At 49.7% G+C, this 25,321-nt stretch overlaps 1 protein-coding gene across 3 annotated transcripts in view; it reads left to right on the forward strand.

The window, feature by feature from the left end:
* The window catches only part of LOC121496111 (cytochrome P450 4F22), a 69,838-nt gene that overhangs the window by 31,209 nt on the left and 13,308 nt on the right, over window positions 1-25,321 (forward strand). For 2 of the 3 annotated variants that reach the window (XM_041764388.1, XM_041764387.1), the window contains exons 2-3: window positions 18,913-19,135; window positions 22,323-22,467. In XM_041764388.1, coding sequence (XP_041620322.1) covers window positions 18,914-19,135; window positions 22,323-22,467 — 367 coding nt within the window. In that variant the 5' untranslated portion in view covers window position 18,913. Of the gene's footprint in view, window positions 1-7,477; window positions 7,545-18,912; window positions 19,136-22,322; window positions 22,468-25,321 lie in introns of those variants that run through there. The other variant, XM_041764386.1, reaches the window with a different exon arrangement.

The following is a 25,321-nucleotide window of genomic DNA, read 5'->3' on the forward strand; positions in this document are numbered from 1 at the left end:
TCCCTCACTGACCCTGCTCCCCCCTCACTGGGCTCTTGGCTGTTTCTCCAGGCAGGGTCCAGCCTCAGGGTCTTTGCACAGGTCGTGCTCTCTGCCCCGACCGCTCTTCCTCCAGTTAAACTCCTCCCTGCATCTGGTCTCCGCTCAAATAGCACCTCAGTGAGACCCTTCCTCATCTCATTACTCTCGCTGGATTGTCCCCCACAGCATGCATTCCATAGAATAACCTTTTTTTTTTTTTTTTGGTGAAATTATGTGTTTCTAGTTATGCTTTATTGACTCTCCAGAAAGCAGGAATATGCACTGTAGAAAACACCTGGTACTCCCTGGGGACTTGGTGTTTGTTGAATGAATATGTGCTCTGTGCCAGCTGGGGCTAGGGAAAAGGCAGAGAGTGAGAAGGAGCCCGTCTACCTGCACAGAGCTCACAGCTAAACAAACCATTCCAAGAGTGAGTTTGCTGGGACTGAGGACACACTGGGGCTGTGGCTGTGTCGAGTGTGGGTTTGAACTGAGCCCAGAAGTTAGGGAAACCCTCAGAGAAAATGGCCTTTGAGCTGATAGCTGAAGGAGAAGTAGGAGTTAGCCCAGCAGGTGAGAGGGAACAGAATTCCAAGCAGAGGGAACAGCATGTGCAAACGTTTTGAGATAAGAGGGATGGCCTTGAGGGGTTTGGCAAAAGGGCTGCAAGTGGCAGTGAGCAAGAGCGTGGCGAGTGACGAGTTGGAAGGAGCTGTTTGCTCCTCCGCTCAGCCTACACCCCTGAACTGCTCTGTCCTTTGCTTCAAATCTCTGATTTATCTTCTGTCTTGTTTCCACCCTTCTGCCCCCTAGTTTGTATCCTGGGAGGCCGACTTGTATGGACCACTCAACCTTTGTCTTATGACTTCTGGTTGGGTTCGGCCAAATAGGGAGCCACAGCAGGCTTTGGAGAGAGAGAGAGGAGACTAAGGCCAGAGCACTAACATCTCCTCTCCCCTCCTGTGTGGTCCATACAGGCTGCCTGTGTCCCTCAGCCAACAGCTCTTGCCAGGCAGTCCCCTCTTTGCACATAGTTCTATCAAGTCCAGGTTCCAGCAACTGCTTTATTTATTTATTTTTTATTTTTAAATTTTTTTCCAGCAACTGCTTTAGCTCCATAGCCCCATGTCCCAGGTGGTAATGGTTCTGGGCTGTGCTATCTTTTTGAAATAGTGCTTTTATTAAACTCTTTTCAAAATACCCCATTTGACTATTCCGTTTCCTGCTGGAACTCTCTCTCTCTCTCTTTTATTGAAGTGAAATTCACATAACATAAAGTTAACTGTCTTAAAGTGTACAATTCAGTGGCATTAGTACATTCACAGATATTGTGCGACCACATCCCTGCTGCTTAGCTCCAAAATTTTTCCATCATTCCCAGGGGAGATCCTGTACTCATTCTCCTTCGATATGGGCGTCACTCCTCACTGCTCCGTCCCTCAATCACTGACGACCCCTCATGTGCTCCGTCTCTATGGATTTATCTATTCCAGACATTTCATAGCAATGGGATCATACAATGTGCAACCTTTTGAATCTGGCTTTTTTCACTCAGCATGATGTTTTCGAGAGTCATCCGTGGGGTCATGTGTATTGGGCTTCATTCTTTTTTATGACTGAGTAATGTTCCAGCATATGGATGGACCACGTTTGTTTATTTATTTATTTATTTATTTATCCGTTGATGGACGGTTGGGTTGTTTCTACCTTTTGGTGACTGTGACTAGTGCTGCTATGAATATGTTTGGGCATATGAACATGCAGGGACATTGAGTCCCTGTTTTCACTTCTTTTGGTTATATACTTAGGAGTGGAATTGCTGGCTCATATGGTAATTCTATGTTTAGCTTTTTGAGGAACTGCTAAACTGTTTTTCATAGCGGCTGCACCATTTTACATCTTCACCAACAGTGTTTGAGGAGATTGCTCTTCTTTTTATCTCTGCCCCCAAAAAGTCTGCTGTGAGCTTCTGGAGGCCCAGGAAAAACTCTTCCCCTCACTCCTGCCATGCTCCTCCTTTGTCCACTTCCACACGTTTTTCTGGTACCATCTCCCTAATCTGGCCACCGCCCCCAAGTCTAATCCTCCCACTCAGACTGTAGTTTGTTGGTTGCTGCCAGGCTGAGGACACTGGTGCCTGAACCACAGAGCCCTGTCCCTTCTGAGACCCCGGGCCACTTGACCTCTGGGCACAGGCCATGGTGACTGTACCTATTACCACTCTTCCTCAACCTCCCAGATGTGGCTCATCTCTCCCTCTAGATCCATGCCTCTGGCTGTTCTCTCTTTAAATGCAGCTGAGATCAATGCTTCTGTCTCCCCAATTCTCTATCCACCTGCTCTCTAGTGATCTCACTAACACTTGATCCCTGGGCATCCATGTCTTCCCAAGACAGGTGACTCAGAGATACACTTCTCATGATGGGCCCAGCTGCCTTCTGGTGCCTCTTCTTGGCAGACCAGGCTCCTCAGCCTCGGCACTGCTGACATCTGTGGAAGGATCATTCTCTGTGTTGGGGGCTGTCCTGTGCACTGGAGGATGTTTAGCAGCATCCCTGGCCTCTGGTGACTAGATGCCAGTAGATCTTCCCCCTCCACAAGGTGACAATTGAAAATATCTCTGGACATTGCTAAATGTCCCCTGGGGGGATAATCTGTCCCAGATGAGAACTGCTGGGAGAGTCCAAATCAAACCACACTCCAAGGGCTGATGTTTGCCTAGTCCATGCTTTGTGCCAAGCATGGGGCTGACCACCCTGTAAACATCATCTTGTGGTCATCTCCTTCATTTTATCTGTACAGGGAGAGGCTTACAGTGGCTGTGTGCCCTGCCCAAGGCAACAGGGCTAGGAAGCCTACTCGCAGTGGCACCTCATCCCTGGGCCCTTCAACTTGCTTCTCCTTCCTTGTCTTCATTTCTCTGAGGGCAGAGAAGCTGGGCTGACAGCCTTTCTTCTCTTCCTCTCCTCCGCTGCTGCCTGGAACCCCACATCCAGCCAGTCACCAATGCAGATGTTCTCCATATCCCTAAAAAATCCACAACCCTGGGACGCCTGGGTGGCTCAGTCGGTTGAGTGTCTGACTTGATTTTGGCTCAGATCACCATCTCAGCATGGGATCCAGCCCTGAGTTGGGCTCCAGGCTCAGCAGAGACTCTGCCTCCCCTCTCCATCTGCCCCCCCCCCACCACTCATGCACACTCTCTCTCCCTTTCTCTCTGAAATAACTAAATAAAATCTTTATTTTTAATTTTATATTTTTAAAAAGGATTTTTATTTATTCATGAGAGACACACAGAGAAACAGAGACACAGGCAGAGGGAGAAGCAGGCTCCCTGCTGGAAGCCTGATGCGGAATTTGATCCCGGGACCCTGAGATCAGGACCTGAGCCAAAGGCAGATGCTCAACCACTGAGCCACCCAGGTGCCCCACTAGGTAAATCTTAAAAAAAAAAATCCACAAATCCCTAACAGGATCAATAAGCTCCAATGTGCTTTAAAACAAACCAATTAAAGGGAGCTCCTCCCCTGCTCAAGCACCATCCATGGTTCCTCATTTCCCGCCAGATCAACCCTCAGCCACTGGGACTGGTTTTTAAGGCCCTTTCACATCCACTTCTGCACCCCTCCTCACCTCTCACTCCCCAAGGCCAGAGAAAGCCACCTGCCCAGGCACACCCTCCAGTTTCTCTGTGCCCAAGCCCCACCCCCTTTCCTGCTTCTGTTGAAATCCAACCTCTCCCTCAAGTCCAGGCTCAGATGTCACATCCTTCACGTAGCCTTCCCTTCTGCCTCCTCCAAACAGCAAGGCTTCAATTATTTGTATTGCCTCTTCTTCACTTAGGAACACCGCCCCCTCTCACCCTCACAGAGGGCCCAGCACCCAGTAAGAGAACATTCCTGAAACAAAGAGGGATAAAAGACATCAGCCAAATTTATCACCTGCCAGGACGAGTGGGCATCTTACACTGGCTTGACAATTCCCTCCGAGGTTTAATGAGCTCCACTGTCTCTCATTTTCTGGAATTAGAGAGAGTTGAGTGTCCTAATATTTCCCAGACTCGAATCTGGGACTCTTCAGCCTCATCCTCCATCTTCGTCTTACTCCAGACGGATGGCTTCTGATATTGAAATTTTAGTTATTCCCAATCATCTGCCACCGATTATGCTCCATCCATGTATTACCTTTTATTACCTAATAGTTTTCTTTCAGCGGTCTTCCTTTGAAGATTTATTATTTTATTTTTTATAAGATTTTATTTATTCATTTGAGCGAGAGAGAGTGTATGCGTGCGAGTCTGGGGAGGAGCAAGGGCAGAGGGAGAGGGAGAAGCAGACTTCCCACTGAGCAGGGACACCTGCCCCCCCATCACAACCTGAGCCGAAGGCAGACACTTAACCGACTGAAGCCACCCAAGCCTTATTTATTTTAAAGCAAAATTTATATAACTATTATATCCACAAGGCAGTAGATTTGGTGTCCAGGGTGAGTCTATTTTTTTTCTTCTTTGAGTCAAAACAAATCTCTCATGTGAATTAATATATAAAATAGAAAATGAATCGAAAACATTCCTCCATGTGCCATCTAAAATTACCAGGCCAAGATAATTTATATCAGACGTTGGACACTTGTATCGAATTTTGGGAGCCAGAGTATTTTCTGTGTGGTTCAGACTTGTGAAAATACATTTCTTCATTCACTCATCCCTTCTTTTCTTCCCCAGCTTCATTAAGGGAAAATTGACAAAAATTTAAGGTGTACAGTGTGACTCAACTTTTATTCTTGTGTTTTAGGTTTCAGCTGGCCACCTGACACCCAACTCAGATACCAGCTTCCTCTTTACCCCGTTGCAAAACCCTGTTACATCTCTTCACTGGTCAAAACTTCTTGCTGGATATGTTTCTTTATTTTATTTTATTTTTTTTTTTTAAAGATTTAAAAAAAAATTTTTTTTTATTTATGATAGTCACACAGAGAAAGAGGCAGAGACACAGGCAGAGGGAGAAGCAGGCTCCATGCACCGGGAGCCCGACATAGGACTCGATCCCGGGTCCCCAGGATCGCGCCCTGGGCCAAAGGCAGGCGCTAAACCGCTGCGCCACCCAGGTATCCCAAAGCTGATTCTTTTTTTTTTTTTAATTTTTATTTATTTATGATAGTCACACAGAGAGAGAGAGAGAGAGGCAGAGACACAGGCAGAGGGGGAAGCAGGCTCCATGCACCCGGAGCCCGAAGTGGGATTCGTCCCGGGTCTCCAGGATCGCGCCCTGGGCCAAAAGCAGGCGCTAAACCGCTGGCGCCACCCAGGGATCCCTGTTTATTTTCTTTCCCTTCCCCGACTCTGCTTAAGCCTCAGATCCACAAGGGCAAGGGTTCAGTCTGTTTTTATTCTCTGCCATGTTCTCAGCACCTAGAACAATGCTCGGGTCTTTCAACAGCACATCCTTTCAACCACATGGATTTATTCTGAGCCAAGCACTGTCTAGTCCTGTACCAGCTGAGCCTGGGGTTCCACCCTAAGGGAGACCCCAGTCTCAGGGGGAGACAGAGCCAGCCAAAGTAAGACTTGCTGATTGAAGGTTGTACATAGATATGGCTGGGAAGCCACTGCTTTTTCTGAACTAGGGCATGCAGAGCAGTGCTTGCTGGTGGGGCTGAAGGCTGGAAGCTCCACGATGGTTAATAATAGCAGTCAGCACTTGCCTAGAGCTTACTGTATGCTAAAATACACAAGTGCTCCCTACACCTTGAAAGAGGGTTTCTCAATCTCACTGTTGTTGACATTGGGGCTGGATCAGTCTCTTTTGTGAGGGGCATCCTGTGTGTGTGCTGTAGGATATTTCGCAGCATCCCTGGCTCTACTCACTAGAAGCCAGTAGTACCCCAGCATCCAGGTGTGATGACCAAAGTGTCTGCAGACACTGTCAAATTTTCTCCTGGGGGACAGAATTGCCTTGGGTGACAACTGTTACCCTAAAAAATTACAGCAATCTACTGAGGTGGGTGCCCAGTGAGTAGCTAGTGGAGTCATTTGGACCGTCTGCCTCCAGAGTCCACACTCTAACCATTGTGCTCCAGGCTTTGTGTGTGGTTCTGGCCCCTGGGTCGGTCCTCTGAGAGCCTAGCACTGCTCAGGACCTGCTCCACCCCTTGGCCCCATCTACCGTCCCCAGGCTAACCAGCCCCAAGGTTAGACTTCCCACTTTGGCTTGTCCCCCAAAGCCAGGGGTCGCTCACCTGTAACTTGTAAAAGCATCAAGAATTTATTTTTGACAAATCAAAAGGCTTTGGAATGATCATCCTGGGGAAAAAAAAAATCTGAATTTCCTTGCCCTTTCTTTAGCTTCTTTAGGTTCTCTGTGGTTTTGGCTTTGGAGCTCACTGAGAGGAGGGCGATGTTTCTCACAGCTTCAGGCTTCTCAGGATCTGACCTGGCCCCTGCCTGAACCCAGCCAGTCAGGTCTCTCCTCCAGTCCACAGCATGTGCCTTAATTTCTTCAGATGATCCTGTAGTTATGGCTGGAGCCTTTGCTCTCTCTAGTCTCCTGTGCATTTTTTTTTTCCTTTGACAGATATTTCCTGAATGTCTAGTATGTGCAAGGCCGTTTGGCCCTAGGGAGGCAGTGGAGAGCCAAAGGCCAGCTGTGAGTCCTTCCACCTGTCTGCCCATTTGCCCAGATCAGCCACCCACCCAGGAATGGTATCTCCTTTTCACATCCAGGGGCGGGGCTGACCCTGTCTGGACCCATTTGGAGAAGATAAATTGGTTAAGGACAACATCCTAGCGGGATGGTCAAGTTGGCTGACAGTGGGTGGGTGGGGTGGGAGGAGCAGGACCAGAGTCTAGTGCTCTTTGTTGAGGCTGGAGATTAACCTGGAGGAAGAAGCCTCTGCTGGCAGTAGAGCCCCAGCAGGGTGGGTTGGATCCAGACGGATCAGGAGGTCTGGCTCCCATAGGCCGATGGAGTCTGAGGATTCCTGGGAGCCCTGTGGGTCCTCAGGGTTGCTGGCTTAGGGACCCCTTTCCAAGCTTGGGAGCAGATCCCGAGGTGGGGGCTTGGAGGGCTACTGGGTTGAGAGGAGGGTGTTAAGGAGCAGGCCACAGGGGGATGTGGGCACTAACTGGCGCCAGGCGCGGGCAGAGGGCCAGGGAGTGTGATGGTGTGCGCGGCTGCCCGTGTCCAGGTCTTCGCGTTTCCACGTCTCTTTCGCTGTGCCCGTGTCATTGTCTCCATCTCTCCACCTGTCAGTCCTCCGTCTCTGGCTCTGTGCCTTTCCCTCCCTGGGCTTCTCCTCGCCCCCACGTCTCTGTCTCTGGGTCTCCCCATCTCTGGGGGCCCAACCTGGGTCCCCGCCCAGAGGCCGGCCAGGCCAGGGGCGGGCCAGGGGGGCGGGCCGGAGGCGGGCCTCGGGGCTCGGCCGGGCGGGGTTAAAGGGCCGGGAGGCCGACGGCGCGGCGGGAGCCGGAGCCGGGGTTGCGGTGCAGGCGGCTCGGGACGGAGGGCGGAGGCCGAGACCGCGAGGTGAGCGAGCGCGGGGGGGGGGGGACCCCGAGCGCGGCCGGGCGCTGCGCAGTAACCCGAGGCGCCCCCGCGGGCGCGGACAGCGTGGCGGGGAGGTCCCCGCGCCCGGGGGCCGCGCAGCCCCAGGACCTCGGCGGCGCTGGGTCCCCGACGGTCGCGGCGGCGAGCGCTGTCTTTTCGGTGGGCGCCCGGGCTGTATCCTTCTCTGTATCCGTGGTGGGAAGGGACGCCAAGAAGACCCCGCTCTCCCCATCAGGACAGCTCCGGGGGATCCCAGCCCTGCCCAGTGCCGCCCCCTTAGGGCTGGAGTCACCCCACAGCATCTCACTCATGGACTTGGGGCTTGCCATCCCGCTGCCTTCACAGTGCCTCTGCCCACCCATGGCAGGCCCAGAGCCTCAAACGCCCTTCTATGAGCAAAGGAGATGCCCTCCTGGGCCCCAGAGTTGGCAGGGAGGGTTGTGTGAGGTCCTGTAGTTGGTTCTAGCTGATGTTTGCTGGAAGCTGGAGAGATGTATGCTGCTTGGTGTCCCAGGGCCTCTCCCTGCCCGCTTGGACCAGGGGATGGCTAGCCAGCCCAGACCATGCCAGGTGGCTGAGGACCGCCAGCTGGGGACTCTCAGGCGGGAGGTGGGAGGGAGACAGTGGGGGAGCTGGGATTTGAACAAACCAGTCCCGTCTGACCCCAAAATCCTGTGTGCTTTCCGATGGCCCCGGCCTGTCTGGATAGCCCAGCTTGGGTTTCTGAGCGGTAACATTAGCTCTGGGCTCGTGTCCAGCGGTGACCTGGGTTGGTATCCACAGAGGGGCTTGGATGACTCTGCAGACAGGGAATGAGACCCCATCCCTCCTCCCTGGCAAGCCTTGGACTCCATTCTCCAAATCCCAGATGGCTAGGCAACAGTAGTGAATATGGTGGCAGCCCCAACATCAGTGAGAGGCACCTTTGATCAAGGGCTCACTGTGTGCCAAGCACCAAGCTGAGCACACTAAAAATGTGGCATTGTCACCAAAGCCCTGTGAAATGGGTAATATAGTTCCTGTCTTGCATATGATGAAATTAAGGCTCAGAGAGTGCTGCAGACACTCACCTGAGGTCACACAACTAAGAGGCAGAGCTTTATGGAATCCTTTCTGAGGCTCATGCCCAAGTGTGGCCACACTTGGTAGAGATGGTGGGCAGAGACAATTGCAGTTCTGGAATGATCTAGATTACTGGTGGTTTTTAAAATTTTTTCTTCCATTATCGTCTCCTTTGGGCCAAGGAAGCTGCAGGCAAAAGCAGTGATGAGACTCTTCTTCCCACCTTGATTTGCCAACTTGGCTCTGCCCTCAGAACTGCCCCTGAAGTCCTTTTCGGAACCCCAGAAATTTGGAGTAAGCCGCCTCTCAGCTCAGACTTCTCGGTCCTTACAGTTTAGGAGTCTCTGGGGTCAGGCAGCCCTTTGGCACAGTAAGGGGGTGCCATGAGCAGGGATGGGGGGTAGGCTGTCCTGACTACAGGCTTCCAGAGTGAGTGCAGGGCAGTGTGAGTGCATGTGAGGCAATGGAGCCAGTGTTGGGTGCTTGGTTGCCAGACTGCTGGGGGGCCCCAGGACCTGCAGGTCAAGGAGAGGCAGATATGTGGTTTCTAGGGGGGGCTGCGGTTGTGTCTTGCATTCCTTCTCAGGAGCCCACACACCTTGTATGACAAGTCCCCTCCGGGCGGCCGGGCTAACCTGACAAACCAGCGCTCCATGGGCGTGGGCCACTGAGCCAGTCACTGGCACCTCGGTTTTCAGATAATGCCAGCCCCAGACAGGACAGGTGGAGCCACTTCTGCCAAGGTGGGGCCCCTGGGTGTCCTTGCCTGGTGTCTGATGCACCAGAGGAGCGGGTTTGCCAGCCTCACAGAGCATCCTGAGAGTGTCAGCTTTGAATTTCTCTCCCTCCAATAAAATAGTAATAATGGAAATAGGAATAATGGCTAAAACTAGCATAGGGCCTGCCAAACCTCGTCTCACTGAAGTGTCCCAAACACCTTAAGACGTAGTGTCTGCTATTATTACTATTATTATTTTTTAAAGATTTATTTATTTATTTATTTATTTATTTATTTATTTATTCATTCATTCATAAGAGAGGCACAGAGGGAGGCAGCGACACAGGTAGGGGGAGAGGCAGGCTCCCTATGGGGAGCCCGATGAGGGCCCCGATGGAGATCATGCCGAGCCAAAGGCAGATGTTCAACTGCTGAGCCACCCAGGCCTCTGGGTAGTGCCCACTATTATAACCCATTTCACTGATTAGCAAATGGAGGCTGGGGGAGGGGACTAGACTCTACTCAAGTCTGCTTACTTGGGGAGAGGCAGGGCTGTGATTTGAATCCAGGCTTGTTTGAGTCAGAAATGCACATTTAAAAAGACAATGCAGCCCCAAAACAACCTTTCATTTTATATTTAATTTTTTTAAAAAAGATCTTATTTATTTGAGAGAGAGACAGAGAGAGCACAACAGGGTGAGGGGCAGAGGGAAAGGGAGAAGCAGGCTCCCCACTGCATAGGGAACCTGATGTGGGGGCTTGATCCCAAGACTCTGGGATCAGGACCCAAGTCCAAGGCAGATGCTTAACCGACTGAACCACCCAGGTGCCCCTATCTTTAATTTTTTAAGTTGAAGTATAATATAGGTAGAAGAAAGAGCACCTTCCACAACTGAGCAGTTCAGGAGTTTTGCAAATTGGACCCACACATGTCACCAGCACCCATCTCAAGGAGGGAAACCACTTGAGCCCCCAGAACACCCTCTCCCCAACTGAAGCATCTTCATTCATTTTTCATTAATTTCAACGAATTAGTCTTTTAAAAAAGTTTTTTAGAAATCTTCTAAAGTATGGGGATCCCTGGGCTGCTCAGCGGTTTGGTGCCTGCCTTCGGTCCAGGGCATGGCCCTGGAGTCTCGGGATCGAGTCCCACGTCGGGCTCCCCGCATGGAGCCTGCTTCTTCCTCTGCCTGTGTCTCTCTCTCTCTGAATGAATAAATAAATAACATCTTAAAAAAAAAAAGAAATCTTCTAAAGTAACCCCCACACCCAACAGGGCTCAAATTCACAACCCTGAGATCCAGAGTCACATGCTCTACCTACTGAGCCAGCCAGGTGCCCCTCAACAAAGTAACGTTTAAATAGATTTTATATTTTTTTATTTTTATTTTTTTTAAAGATTTTATTTATTTAGTCATGAGAGACACACAGAGAGAAAGAAAGAGGCAGAGACACAGGCAGAGGGAGAAGCAGGCTCTACGCACGGAGCCCAACATGGGACTCGATCCCGGGACTCCAGGATCGCGCCCTGGGCCAAAGGCAAGCGCTAAACTGCTGAGCCACCCGGGCTGCCCAGATTTTATATTTTAGAACAGTTTATGTTTACAGAAAAACTGTGCAGAAAGTATAGAGTTCCCAAACACCTCTCAACTCCCTATGATTTCTCCTACTGTTGACATCTTCCAGTAGGGTGATATGTTTCTTTTTTAAAAAAAATATATTGCATTTGCATGTGGAGGGGGAGGGGCAGAGGGCGAGTGAAAGAGAATCTCAGGCACTCTGCCCTTGGTGGGAACCCGAATCAGGCTCAATCCCAAAACCCTGAGATTGTGACCTGAGCCGAAGTATGCAGGGACCCCTGAGGTGATATGTTTCTTACAATTGATGGACCAATGTAGATACCTTATGATTAGTCAAAGTCCATAGTTTACATTAGAGCTCATTCTTTGGGTTGTACAGACAACTGATTCATCTTTCTATTTAATTAAAACATTTTTTAAATTTTTATTTATTTATGATAGTCACAGAATGAGAGAGAGAGAGAGAGACAGGCAAAGGGAGAAGCAGGCTCCATGCATGGGGAGCCCGACGTGGGATTTGATCCCGGGTCTCCAAGATCATGCCCTGGGCCAAAGGCAGACGCCAAACCGCTGTGCCACCCAGGGATCCCTAATTAAAACATTTTTGAATGGGCAGTATGTGCTCATGGTATAGAAAATCAAAAAGTCCCGGGACACCTGGGTGGCTCAATGGTTGAGTGTCTGCCTTCGGCTTGGGGCATGATCCTGGGGTCCTGAGATTGAGTCCTGCATCAGGCTCCTTACAGAGAGCCTGCTTCTCCCTCTGCCTATGTCTCTGCCTCTCTCTCTCTCTCTGTCTCTCATGAATAAATAAATAAAATCTTAAAAAGATAAAATAACTATTTAAGAATGAACAATTCAGTGGCATTTAGCACATTCACAGTGTTTTGCAACCATCACCTCTATGTAGCTCCAAAACATTTTCATCTCCCCAAAAGGAGATCCTGTCCCCATCAGCAGTCACTCCCTTCCTCCTCCCCTAGCCCCTGGCAACCACGTGTCTGCTTGCTGTCTCTCTGGATTTGCCTGTTCTGGACATTTCATATACATGGGATCATATGCTATAAGCCTTTTGTATCTGGCTTCTTTCGCTCAGGGTACTGTTGTGTCATAGATCAGAGACAGGCAGAGGGAGAACCAGGCTCCATGCAGGGAGTCTAATGTGGGACTCGATCCTGGGACTCCAGGATCACGCCCTGAGCTGAAGACAAACGCTTAATTCCTGAGCCACCCAGGCATCCCTGTCATAGATCAGGACTTCAGTTCTTTTCATGGCTGAGCAGTATTCCATTGTACAAATATACCACATGATACTCATCCATTCATTCATTGATGAACTTTTGGATTGTTTCCACCTTTTGGCTCTTCTGAATAGTGCGGCTATGCATATTCATATGCAAATATCAGAATACATTTTTCCATTCTTTTGATTATATACCTAGGAGAGGAACTGCCAATTCTGTGTTCATCTTTTTGAGGAACTGCCAAACTCTTTCTCAAAGTGGCCGCAGTACCTCAAGGTGGCTGCAGCACCTCAAAGCTTTTTGTAGCATTTTTTGGGGGGGGGTTGGTGTTCTTGTTTTGTAGGGGGGCAAGAGGAACCTGGCCACAGAAAGTAGAAGACTTAACTTCCCCAATTTATTGGGATCCTCCCATGGGCATCAGATGGACTTATTACTATTGTTACCATTTTGTAGATGAGAAGACGGAGCCTCTCAGGGCGACAGCCACTTGGGGATCTTCAGTGTGTGTTCTTTCTGCTTGGAGTGTGTTCTGTCCTGGGAAAAGCCACAGTCCACATCTGGCATGGGGTGGGAGTGGGCATGGTACTTTAGAACTCCCCAGCCTGGCCCTTTTGTGCACCCACTCACCTGGAGCAGGCTCCTTCCTTTGAGGGCTGGTGCTTTCTCTTGTTGCAATTCAATGGTTTTGGAAGACATTTCCATTGTAGGGAAATCAGCTGGGACTTTTCTGGGTGGGGGTAGAGGTTCTTGCCGTGACTCCACTCAGAAGACCCCCCTGTTGCCTCTAGGGGCTACTGGGAGGATGAAAGAAATGATCCAGAGAGCCACTGCACACAGATGGTACTCAATAAAGGAAGTGGCTGATTGTGGGGTGAAACTGGACTGTCCACACAGAGGTAGGCCTGGAAGATGAGGAGGAGCCCTCGTGGGTAGAGACCTGGGGGAAGGACATGCCAGGTGGAGGGAATAGCATGTGCAAAGGCTCTGAAGGGGGAATGAACTTGGCCTGTGATCAGATTGGCTGGAGTTGATTGAGCAAGAGAGAGAGCGGTGGGAGAGGGTTGGAAGGGTCCCACAGGGGCCAGGCACACAGGGCATTATAGTCCGTGGGAAGGAACCTGAATTGTGTTCAGGGTAATGGGGAGCCACGGGAGGATTCTGAACAATGGAAGGTTATGATCTGATTTAATTTTAGGAAGATGCCTTTGGCTGCTGGGTGGAAGGTAGACTGCTAGGTGGGTGGGGGGCAGAAGGAAACCAGGAAGACCAATGCTAGGAGGCTACTACATCACTGGCCTGACACAGATTGGGGTGATGGGATGGAGAAAAGTGAATGGATGTGAAAGATATTTAGGACAGACTATTGGCAGGACCTGACAACAGATTAGGTGAGGGAGAGGGGGAGGAAGGAGGTGAGGTGAATATGAGGGTCTGGGATATGCCCCTGGGGGACACCCCGGAGGTGGCGGGACCTATCAGGAGCATTGTTGAGACACAGGAGGCAAAAGTCACAAAAGCCATTGGAGGGAGTGAGATCCCAGGGTGTATACACAGAGGGAGAGGAAGGGATGACTTGGACCAGCTCTAAGGAACTTCAACATTTACACATTGGGTGAAGGAGTCCAGAACACCCTGTGAAGGGGGGTCTTTATGGCTGGAGGAGGGCAGGGGTCAGCTCCTGAAGGGCTCTGGATGCCAGACTGAGGACAGTGGGGAGCCATGGAGGGTATTAGAGCAGGGGAGTGACAGACCTTCAGAAAGGTGACTGTGGTGGCTGGGGTGGCAGCCAGACTGCAGTCAGATGGCCCAGGGATTAGAGATGACCCATAAGTCTTGAGCCTGCCCAAACGGTGACACCCCCCCTCAACCCCGGGCCACACACAGGAAAAGGCCACACTGGGGTGGATCCCCAAATCATCTTTTACAGTCACTTCCAGTTGCAGGTAGGGAAACTGAGGCCTGGGACACACAGCCAATCTGTGGAGTCAGGATTAGATAGAACCCAGTTACATGTGTGTGTACACATGCGCGCTTAATAAGAAACTCAGGTGTCCACACAGCTAGCCCTCCCCTAGAGAAACCCTCCCAGACCACCTATTCTAAAAGGATTGGTCTGTCTGTATCCTCTTACGCTGTGTATGAATTTCCTGTGGCCACTGTAACAATTTACCGTGAACTGGGTGGCTTAAATCAGCACACATTTATGATCTCATAGTTCTGGAGGCCAGAAGTCTGAAATCCAGGTGTCAGCAGGGCTCTGCTACGTCTGAAGGCTCTAGGGCAGAGTCTGTTGCCTACCTCTTGCAGCTTCTGGTAGCTCTAGCGTTCCATGGCTGGTGGCCGCATCCCTCGTGTCTCCTCTGTCTTTACACAGCCTCTTCAGTGTGGCGAATCTCCCTGTGCCCTTCTGTTTGCACGTGTGCGTGCGAGGGTAGAGGCAGAGGGAGAGAATCCCAAGCAGACTCCCTGCTGAGTGTGGAGCCCTATGCGGGACTCAGTCTCATGATGACCTGAGCCAAAATCAAGAGTCGGGGATGCTTAACCTAACTGAGCCACCCAGGAGCCCCATCCCTCTGAGTCTCTCTTATAAGGACATTTGTCATTCCAGTTGGGACCAACCTAGACTATCCAGGATATTCTTCTCATCTCTTTGCCCTTAACCATTTGCAAAGACTTTGCCATAGAAGGTCACGTTCTCAGGTTCCAGAGACCTGATACCTTTGGGCTGGAGCCTATTCAGCCACCGTCGTCCCCGTTTTACCTCCTTCAAGACACCTAGTGTTTACACGGCATTCTATCCAAAGTCTATTGGTGGCCACCCCTCCTAAGGGTAGACCGTGTTTGTTCTGCTCATTCCCACTACATCCCCACTACATCCCCATGCCCAGAACAGAGTCACACACATAGGAGGGGTTCGAAAACGATTTGCCAACTGAATGATGAAGAAATGCATGTGGAACACTTGGTGAGAGGCCTGGCATGTGAGAGCATTTAGAGGAAGGTCACGATTCTTTGTTGTAGTCACTAGCCACCTTCCCTGGCGTTGCTGGGGTTGGGGGGAGAACCACTGTCCTCTGTCAAATTGGTAAAGAAGCGAATATCTACAGCCACGCCCTGGTGAGTGTCACCTGGAGCTGCCCATGACCTTTGGCCTGGGACTTGCTACTTGGAGCTCTTTGTGCTTCATTTTGGGGAGGTTATTTGCTCTCTCCGCCACCTCCACCCCTTCCAGAGGGCATATCGCCTAAACTAGTCCACCTTTTTTAAAAAGATTTTTTTGGGACCACCTCAGTGGCTCAGTCGGTTAAGTGCCCAACTCTTGGTTTCAGTTCAGGTCATGATCTCAGGGTTGTGGGATTGGGTCCCACATCAGATTCCACACTCAGGGCAAAGTCTGCTTGGGAGTCTCTCTCTCCTCTCTCTGTGCACCACCCCCCCAATAAAAAGATAAATCTTAAAAAAAAAAAAACCCTGATTTTTAATTGTGGTAAAATACACATAACATTTATCATTATAACCATTTTAAGTACAGTTCAGTGGTATTAAGTACATTCACACCGTTGTGCAGCCATCACCACCTTTCATCTCCAGAACCTTTTCATCTTCTTCAATTAAAACCCTGTCCCTATTTATTAAACACTAACTCCCCCATGAAATTCCTCCCCCCAGCCCCTGGCACCCACCACCTACTTCCTGTTTCTGTGACTCTGACTCCTCTAGGGACCTCTTATAAGTGGGATCACATAGAATTTGTTTTATCTCTTATGAGTGTCTCTTATTTCACTTAACATAATGTTCTCAAGGGGCACCTGGGAAGCTCAGTGATTTAATGTCTGCCTTTGGCTCAGGTTGTGATCCCGGGGTCCTGGGACTGAGTCTCACATCAGGCTCCCTGCAGGGAGCCTGCTTCTCCCTCTGCCTGTGTCTCTGCCCCTTTCTCTGTGTCTCTCATGAATGAATAAATAAAATCTTAAAATTTTTCTTTAAAGACCCTATAATGTTCTCAAAGTTCATCCGTGTTGTACCAGGCATCAGAATTTCCTTTCTATGGCTGAATAGTATTCCCTCGTATGGATGGACTGCGTTATGTCTCTTTTCATCTGCCGAAGGGCACTTGGCTTGTTTCCACCTTTTGGTTATTGTGACTAAAGCTGCTATGAACATGGTTGTGAAAATATCTGAGTCCCTGCTTTCAATTCTTTTGGGGATCTACAAAGAAGTGGGATTGCTGGATCATATGATGATTCTATGTTTAATATTTTAAGGAACAATCATACTTTTCCACAGCAAAGTGGCACCATTTTATATTTCCAAGGGTTCAAGCTTTCTTTGCATGCTTGCCAACTCTTGTTGTCTCCTTTCTTGACAGTAGCCATCCTAATGAGTGGTCATGTGATCCGCATGACTTATAATGTAAGTCAGATCGTCCCAATGGGGCTCTCCAAATTTGGTGATGACCACCTAGCTGTTTTCCTAGGATGCAGTAACCCATAGAAACTTCACATCTTCTATATAGGGGATATAGTTGGGCATTGGCTGATGGAAGAGCCAGTGGGTCTGAACCCCTAGGGGTGGGAACCATGGGCAGGAGTGGGTGGGGACTGGGGACTCAGGTGAGGACCTGGAGTACAGGGTTCTACTAGCTGTGTTATCCCAGGAGGTGGGCACAGAGGAAGCCCTTGGCTGTTTGGACTGAGTGAAAGGAGAGATGAGGGCAGGATCCATCCATTTTCAGGAGTCTCCTTGGCATCGTCTGAGGTTTGTGAGCCCTCAAAGTGATTGAGTTTGGCCTTTGGTGGGAGCTCAGGGGACCTCTACCACCTCCCGTCTCCCTTGAGTTAGAGGAACTGAGAGATTCAGTTGTCTAGAATATGGAGAGAATGTAAGACCCAAGTCCAAAGACCACTTTAAGATTCCATAAAATGAGGCATACAGATCCCTGAGTGTGGTGCACAGCGTATTGTAATGCTCCATACCTGGTCACTGCGTTATTAATATCATTGTTACCTACCCACTTTGTTTGGGTTCCTTCAAAAGCTGACCCTTGGACAAGGATTTGAGTGCTAGGAGCTTATTTGGGAAGTGATCACAGAACATACCAGTAAGGGAAAAGGAAGTGAACCCCAAAGAATCGAAAACAGGGACTCTAACAAGTACTTGTACATGCATGTTCATAGTTGCACATTTTACAATAGGCAGAGGTGGGAACAGCTCAGATTTTCATCAACAGATGAATGGATAAACAAATTGTGATATATCCTTACAATGGGAATATTACCCAGGAATGCAAGAAATGAAGATATGATACCCATGACGACATGGATGAACCTTGAACATATCATGCTGGGTGAAAGAAGCCGGACACAAAAGGTCACAGAGTATATGAGCCCATTTATATGAAATAAATTATAGAGTCAGAAAACAGATTAGGGGTGCCTGGGTGGCTCAGTTGGTTAAGTGTCCGACTCTTGGTCTCAGCTCAGATCTTGATCTCAGGGTTGTAAGTTCAAGCCCCATAACGGGCTCTGCACTGGGCATGGAGCCTACTTGAAAGAAAGAAAGGAAGGAAGGAAGGAAGGAAGGAAGGAAAGAAAGAAAGAAAGAAAGAAAGAAAGAAAGAAAGGAGAAAGAAAGAAAGAAAGAAAGAAAGAAAGAAAGAAAGAAAGAAAGAAAGAAAGAAAGAAAGGAGAAAAAAAGAAAGCAAACAGAATCGTGGTTGCCAGGGGTTGAATGTACAGGCGAATGAGGAATTACTGCTAATTGGGGTGGGATTTCCTTTCGGGGCAATGAAAAAAATTTGGAGCTAGATAGAGGTGGCGGTTGCATGACACCGTGGATATGCTAGATGCCACTGAATTGTACACAGCTGACCTGTGAATAACACAGGTTTATACTGCACGGGTCCACTTCCATGCAGAATTTTTACAGTGCAGCACCATAAATGGATTTTCTTTTTCTTATGATTTTTTTCAATTTTTTTCTCCAGCTGACTTTGCTGTAAGAATATGATATATAATACATATAACCTACAAAATATGTGTTAATTGACTGTTTATGTTATCAGTAAGGCTTCCAGACAACAGTAGGCTAGTAGGAGTTAAATTTTTGGGGAGTCAAAAGTTATACATGGAAATTTGACTGTGCCACAGGGGGTTGGCACCCCGAACCCCTGCATGTTCACGGGTCAACTGTGCTTTCAAATGCTTCGTTTTATGTTGGGTGAATCTCACCTCAATTAAATAAAGAGGATAAAGAGAGGAGGCGGGAAGGGAGGCAGCTAATAGAGAAAGTTTCTATGGAGGGCAGCTGGAGTTTAATCCCACTGGGGAACCCTGGTGGTGGGTGTGGAACCCACATCTCAGGGTCATTGCACCATAGGGGAGAAGGCATCTATCTAGCATTATTTATCAGTCATTGGTTGAGAGCTGCTTTCAACGTGTGTGAATGTTTAAATTTTCCAACACTCCGGCCAGCCATGGATGGGCAGAGAAGCCAGGAGGGATGCCCTGCAAAGTCAAGACTGATGGCATGTGGAACAGTGCATCCATCTGGCCAGCTAGCCGAAGGTCACTGCTGGGGGAGGGTTGAGGGGTCTCCTTGGTGTCTGGTACTCCTGTGTATTGAGCACCTACTGTGTGCCAGGTACACTCTGCTTGACTCCACAGGTCCTCTCGTGTATGGTGCACACATGGCCAGAGAGTGGTTCCTTCTCGCACTGACCCCCATCTTGTGTGTCCCCCCAGGATGCTGCCCATCACAGAACACCTGCTGCACCTCCTGGGAATGGAGAAGACCGCGTTCCGCTTGTATGCCGTGTCTATGCTCCTCCTCTCCCTGCTCTTCTTCCTCTTCCGCCTGCTGATGCAGTTCCTGAGGTTCTGCTGGCGCTTCTACATCACCTGCCGCCGCCTGAGCTGCTTCCCCCAGCCGCCCCGGCGCAACTGGCTGCTGGGCCACCTAGGCATGGTGTGTGTGTGGCTGGGCAGGTGGGCTGGGACCCGGGGACTGAGTCCCTGGGACTCAGCAAGGATGACGGGCCTGAAGGCTTCCTCCATCCCCCAGGAATCTGGGTTGGAGCCATGAAACAGACCCATTTTACAGGATTGGAGTGTGATTGAAGCTCAGAGAGGGCAAGCAGTTTACCTGAGGCCACACAGCTGGGAGAAGGCAGAGCTGACTCTAAGGTTTTCTCTATAATTTCAGGCAATTACTGTAGCAACAGGTGAAAAGTTGCCTGGGAAAGTCATCAGGTTCTGTGACCCAGGGTGGGGTGGGGGGACTCCTGTAGATATTGTTGCTCCGCCCCAGCCCCAGTGTGTTTGCAACCTCCCATTCTCTTGTCTTTCATTTCTTACTTCACATAAGGGTGCTAAGCATTATGTCAGGAGCTTTAAAAATACTAACACAGTCCTCTTGACAGTGCTAGGAGGTAGTTCCCATGACTATTCCCATTTTGCTCCTGAGGCTTTTATGACACAGAGATGTTAAGCACCTGGCCCTACGTCACACAGCTCATAGTGGAAGAGTTGAGGTTCAAACCCAGGCCATCTGGCTCCAGAATCCCTGCTCTGTACCCTCTGCTGCCTCTTGTTTCTGGATGACAAAACTCGCACTTTTCTAAAAGGGCTTCAGAGAGCAGAAGGAAGCCAGAAGACCCCTGAGGGCACTGAGGCTTTTGGAGTCCTATAGGCCAGCCCCTAACTGCCTATGGCACTCACCTGGTCTCCTTCCAGGCCTAAATGAAACTGAGGGACAGCTGTGGAGACCTTCCTGGTGCAGGCCTCATGCTGAGTGCAGAGGTGGACTTTGGAGAGGCAGTTCAAGGGCACTGGTCATCCCATCCATGTGGGCTTGATGCCCATCTCTGCCCTTTCCTGCCATGTGACCTTGAGCAGACTACTTCACCTACCCATGCCTCAATTTCCCCATCTGCAATGTGGGGAATATGATTGTTCCTAATAACCTCATGATATTGTTTTGAGGATTCTTGAAGCCACGTTTGTGGCACACTGGGCACTGAGCCTGCCACGTGGTGGTGGAGGTGCTTAGCTCCTGGGTCCTGCAGAGACTGGAAGTATCAAGTGATTCTAGAAAAGTTTTAGATATTACTTGGAGGAAGTGTCTCAGAAGAAGCAGGAGACACATTTCCACTCAGTAGCTCAAAGACCATTTTATGTGTCTTTTGGAGTGACTCCTCTGGGGCCAGTACTCACCAAGTTTTGTCTGTTTGTGCCTGAATCTCCTCTCTCCCTTTTGCCTCCTGACCCTGCTCCGGCCTCATCCTTCCTGCCGGGACCATGGTCCAGCCTCCTCCCTGGGCTCCTGCCTTCAGTCTGTCCCCCATCCTGGCCCCAGGAGGATTCTTGAAACCAACCACATCCCTCTTCTACCCACATACCCTCTATGGCTCCCCACTGCTATCCAGAGAAAGTGTCAGCCCCTCAGCTAGTATTCAAGCCCCTTTAGACTCTGACTCCCACCCTACTCACATCTAGTCCTGCAGAATGACTTCCTATTCCTATAACCAGGCTCTGACTTCCCACCTCCATGGCCTTTGCTGGAACTGTGTCCTCCACCCCAAATATCCTTCTCAGTTAGATGAACTTTGACTCATTTGTCATGCCCCATGTCCAGCTCGTACTCTTTGAGAAGCCATCTGGCTTTACTGGTGGTTCCAGAGGTAGTGGCCAGGTCCTGATACCCCAGACAGTTGGCCAGGGCCAGTTCTGAAGTCCAACGTTGACCCTATGGGCCTAGCCTGCCACCTAGGGTCATGAGTTCTGGGTGAGGCCATGGTCTCCCAGGGCTGAACCCGATTGAGAAGGAGACACCAGAGCCAAAGAGAAGTCATCTGTTGGCTTGTTCACTCATTCATTTATTCTTTCGATTGGCAATTGCTGGGCCTTGCATTTGGCCAGGCACTGGGTTAGGCCCCTTAATATCTGAGCTCTCCCCTAATTCTCACAGCCTGTGGAATAGGGATGGATCTTCCCAATGTGATGGATTTGATCTTTGGAGCTCGGAGAGGTTGAGTGACTTGCCCAAGGTCACATAGCTACTGAGAGCAGATTTGAGCTCAGATCCTTCTCACAATGGCCTGAAGTACTTCTGCCTTGTGTTTTTGTTAAGAGCAGACATTTTGGAGCTGGGCAGCTCGAATCCTGGCTTTGTGGCAGATGATGCCAGTGCCTGCCTGTATCCCTCTGGCCCATTTCTGGATGTGATGACCTGCCCTCCAGCTGCCAGCCCCTGCATTCTAGGGCTTTCTCTAGCACTGTGCAGGGTGAGCTTGAGAGTTAATGCCCCAGGAGTGACCCTAGCCAGTGACTATGAGATTGTAGGATTTGGTGTATAAACACCCCAGCTCATCCTCTGGTGGATTGACTCTGAGATTTGTGTCCCCCTCAAAGTCCCCAGGAAGACTGAGCACTGAGTTGCCCGTGACCATGACTCCCTTGGCAACTCCCCTTTTACTGGCTGCCTTCCCTCCCTGTCTCACATTCCCTAGTCCCCTACCCGTGTTTTTGGGGATCACCCTCTACATGAACTACTTGCCCTAGAACCCTTGTCTCAAGATCTGCTTCTGGGGAAGCCCAAATTAAGACCATCACTTACCTATAACTCAGACAAATCCTTTGACCTTTGTAAGAAAAATGGGGAAAATAGTAGGAACTATGTCATCAATACTTGTGTGGGTTGAGGTATATAAAAAATGCCCATAGCAGCACCTAACACCGTGAGCCCATATATGTGTGAAAGATAACAATACCGGTACCATTTTATTCCTAACAGAGCACGTACTCAATAAATGCCAGTAATTATTATCGTGCTCACTCTTACTGTTTTTATTTCTTGAACACCAGCCATGTGTCTTGTGCCGGGGCTCTCTCATTTTGTTAATTCATGAATTTTCTCAGCTGCCCTCAGCCAGAGTTGATTTACACGCCCCCCCCCCCCCCCCCCCCCGCCCAGCTCCACTTCTCAGATGAGGGAGTAGAGGTTCAGCCAGATGCCGCCTTCATACAGCCAATCATCCAGCTAGCTCTTCTGGGCTTGTTTTGAGGACAGGGGAGATGGTGAGAGGGAAAGCCTGGGGGAAGCTGGGGCTGGGCTCTTCCTCACTATCTTTCCCTATCCCCCCGACCTCTCCCAGTATCTTCCAAATGAGACGGGACTCCAAGATGAGAAGAAGGTTCTGGACAACATGCACCACGTGATCCTGGTGTGGATTGGACCTGTCCTGCCACTGTTGGTTCTGGTGCACCCTGACTATATCAAGCCCCTAGTGGGCGCCTCAGGTAGGTGTGCTGGGACTTTGAGTGATGGGTAACCCCTTAACTCCCAGAGCTCGCCTCGGCTTCTAGGCACACAGGTGATCCAGGGGAAGAGCCTTTTGAGTAGGGATTTGAAGGGTGAATAGGAGTTCACCAAAGCAGCCATGGTAATACAGATAGTGGGAATAGCCTGGGAAAAGGTGGACCATATCTAAGAGTCCTAGGAAATTTGAGAGGATGTCTACCCACCTGGAAGTCAGTGCCAAACACTTTCCGATAGATAATTGTTTGCCTAGGATTTTGTTAAGTGGTTGCTGCTTAGTTCTAAGCCATGGCAGCGCATCATAGGTTCTCACATTCCCACTGTGGCTCTCCTGGCTTCACTTGGGCTGCCCCTGATTGGTGGAAAAGGAGATGTAGAAAGATTGCTTCTTTCTTGTCTGTCCACATCTACCCCAAGGTATAGGACTCCCAGATGTGCTTGTCAAGCACTTGTTCAACCTTCAACATCCAGATCCCATGACCTCTTCTCCAGGAAGACCTCCGAGATCCTCCAGACAGATCATAGGTTTTTCCTCTGGGCTTTTCCATGGTCAGCCCTAAACCTCTAGGGCTGAGCGTGTCTGCATCCAGCCCTGTCTGCCTCATGGGAGTCTGGATCTGTAGCATGGCCTCAAATGGAATTGGGCACCTCCAGAGGCATCAGGGGCATTTGAGAGAGGAGGGAGGAATGAAAGAGCTCCAGGAATTTTAGGATCTCTGGCCCCAGCTTGGGCCTCTATAAACCCTGTGTCTAGAAACCACCTTCAAGGTGCCACCCTACAGCCATGGAAGAGGAAGGGACTGCCATTCTTTCCTTTCCCACCATTATTGTATTTGTGAGGGGATGCCCACCCCACTGCACAGAGGGGGAAATCTAGACCCTGGGAAAGGTGACTCTTCTAAGGGATGGGCACCAAGTTGTGGGAAGAGCCCTGGGTCAGGACTTGGGTGGGCTGGGCTTGGATTCTTGGCTAGAGCCATATTTGCTGTGTGACCGAGCAATTGAGCTAGCCTCGCAGGTACTGTTTCTGCTCTGTAAAATGGGGTGGTTGTGAGGGCTGCGTATGATGTGGGTAGGCGCTCATGAGGGTTTGTTCTCTCCTGCCTTTCTCATATCCTGTTTTTCTTTCTTTCTCCTCCTCCTCCTCCTCCTCCCCCAGCCCCACCACTCTTAAGAGCCTCAGTTTCCTCAGTACTGTCCTACATGGTTGTGAGACCCCAAAGAATAGTAAGTAGAGCCCCCAGTGTGGCCTGGGTGCATAATAGATGCTCAGGCCTCTGCCTCTGCTCTCCCCTCCCCTCCCTCAGGGTGGGCAGGACATCCATGCCTCTCCCACTGGGGGACAGGTGGGGGACTCTAGACGGGGAGGGTGTGGCTGTGAGTTAGGGCAGACAGGCCTGGCCCCCAAGCTGTGGGCCCCCTTCCCTACTGCATGGGGCCTAAGCCCACACAGCCCATGGATCCTGAGAAGGCATGGGTCCTCTTGGACCTCTGTCTTCATCTTATATTGGGTGAGAGGGATAGAGAGCATTAAATGGGAGAAAGGAAATGAAGATGCTTTATAGGGGATAAAACATGATATATAGGCATATAATTATAGCTTGTCTTTCTACCTTCATTTTGGATGGAGTTGAGGTTCACATAACATGTAATTAACCATTTTAAAGTATACAATTTTAAACTGTAAGGTATTTCGAGTGTCCACAATGTTGTGCAACCTTGGCTCTCTCTAGTTTCAACATTTTTCATGGCTCCATAAAATGGCCTGAACCTATTAAGTGATTACTCCCCATTCTCCTCTCTCCCCAGCTCCTGGTACGTACCAATTTCTTTTCCATCTCTGTGGCTTTGCCTGTCCTGGAGATTCATTCATTCATCCACAGTGTAGTGATTACTGGGACCTTATTCCTCTTGAAGGCTGAGTGATAGTCCCTAGTCTGGGTGTCTGGATATATGGATATACCACGTTTGTTTATCCGCTCCTCCACTGGCCGACATTTGGGTTGTTTCTACATTTTGGACATTCTGAATCATGCTATGAACACACATGTACAAATTTCAGCATGGATGTATATTTTCCTTTCTCTTGGGGAGATACCAAGGCATAGAAATGCAGGGCCATATGGAAATTCTACATTTAACTTTTTAAGGAATCACTAAACTGCTATCCTCAATGGCTAGGCATTTATTTTTCATGGTAGGGGCTTTGCTGGGGGCTGGAGATGCAGATACTCATCTCACAAGTTCTTGACACCAGTGACCAATAATTATAATCATAATTATAAAAATAGCCAGCAGTTGGTTAATTATTCATTTATGTGTACAAATATTTAATGAGCACCTGCCGTGTGCCAGGAACATATTAGCTCATTGAGTTTTTGTAGGGATGCCACAAGACAGGCAGGATTGTTTGGTTTCTCCTCTGGCCAATGAGGAAATGGAGGGACAGAGGGCTATCATGCCCAAGTTTATACAAGGGGTTAATGGTAGGGCTGGGGTTTGGACCCAGACCTGACCCGCCCAGAGGCCAAGCTCTCAACCACAGTGATAGGGTCCTTCCTGCTGGGCATGGGGTGGGGACTTTTATATTCCCTCTTTACTGAAGGGGGCACTGGTGAGGAAGGCAGCCCGGACACAGCCTCTCCTGGAATCGATGGTCAGATTTGGAGTGGCATAGGGACTTGAGGATGGGAGAGCAAAGGAAAAGACCCTCAAGGGGTGTAAGCTGAAGTCCAGTTCTCAGAGAAGAAAGGAGTCACTAGACTTTCGCCTTCTTCTCCAATGCTGCCTCTTCCTGGAAGCCAGCCGTGACTTCCAGCAGCCCTTTCTCTGTGC

Source organism: Vulpes lagopus, chromosome 7 (assembly GCF_018345385.1).
Source record: "Vulpes lagopus strain Blue_001 chromosome 7, ASM1834538v1, whole genome shotgun sequence".
NCBI lineage: Eukaryota > Metazoa > Chordata > Mammalia > Carnivora > Canidae > Vulpes > Vulpes lagopus.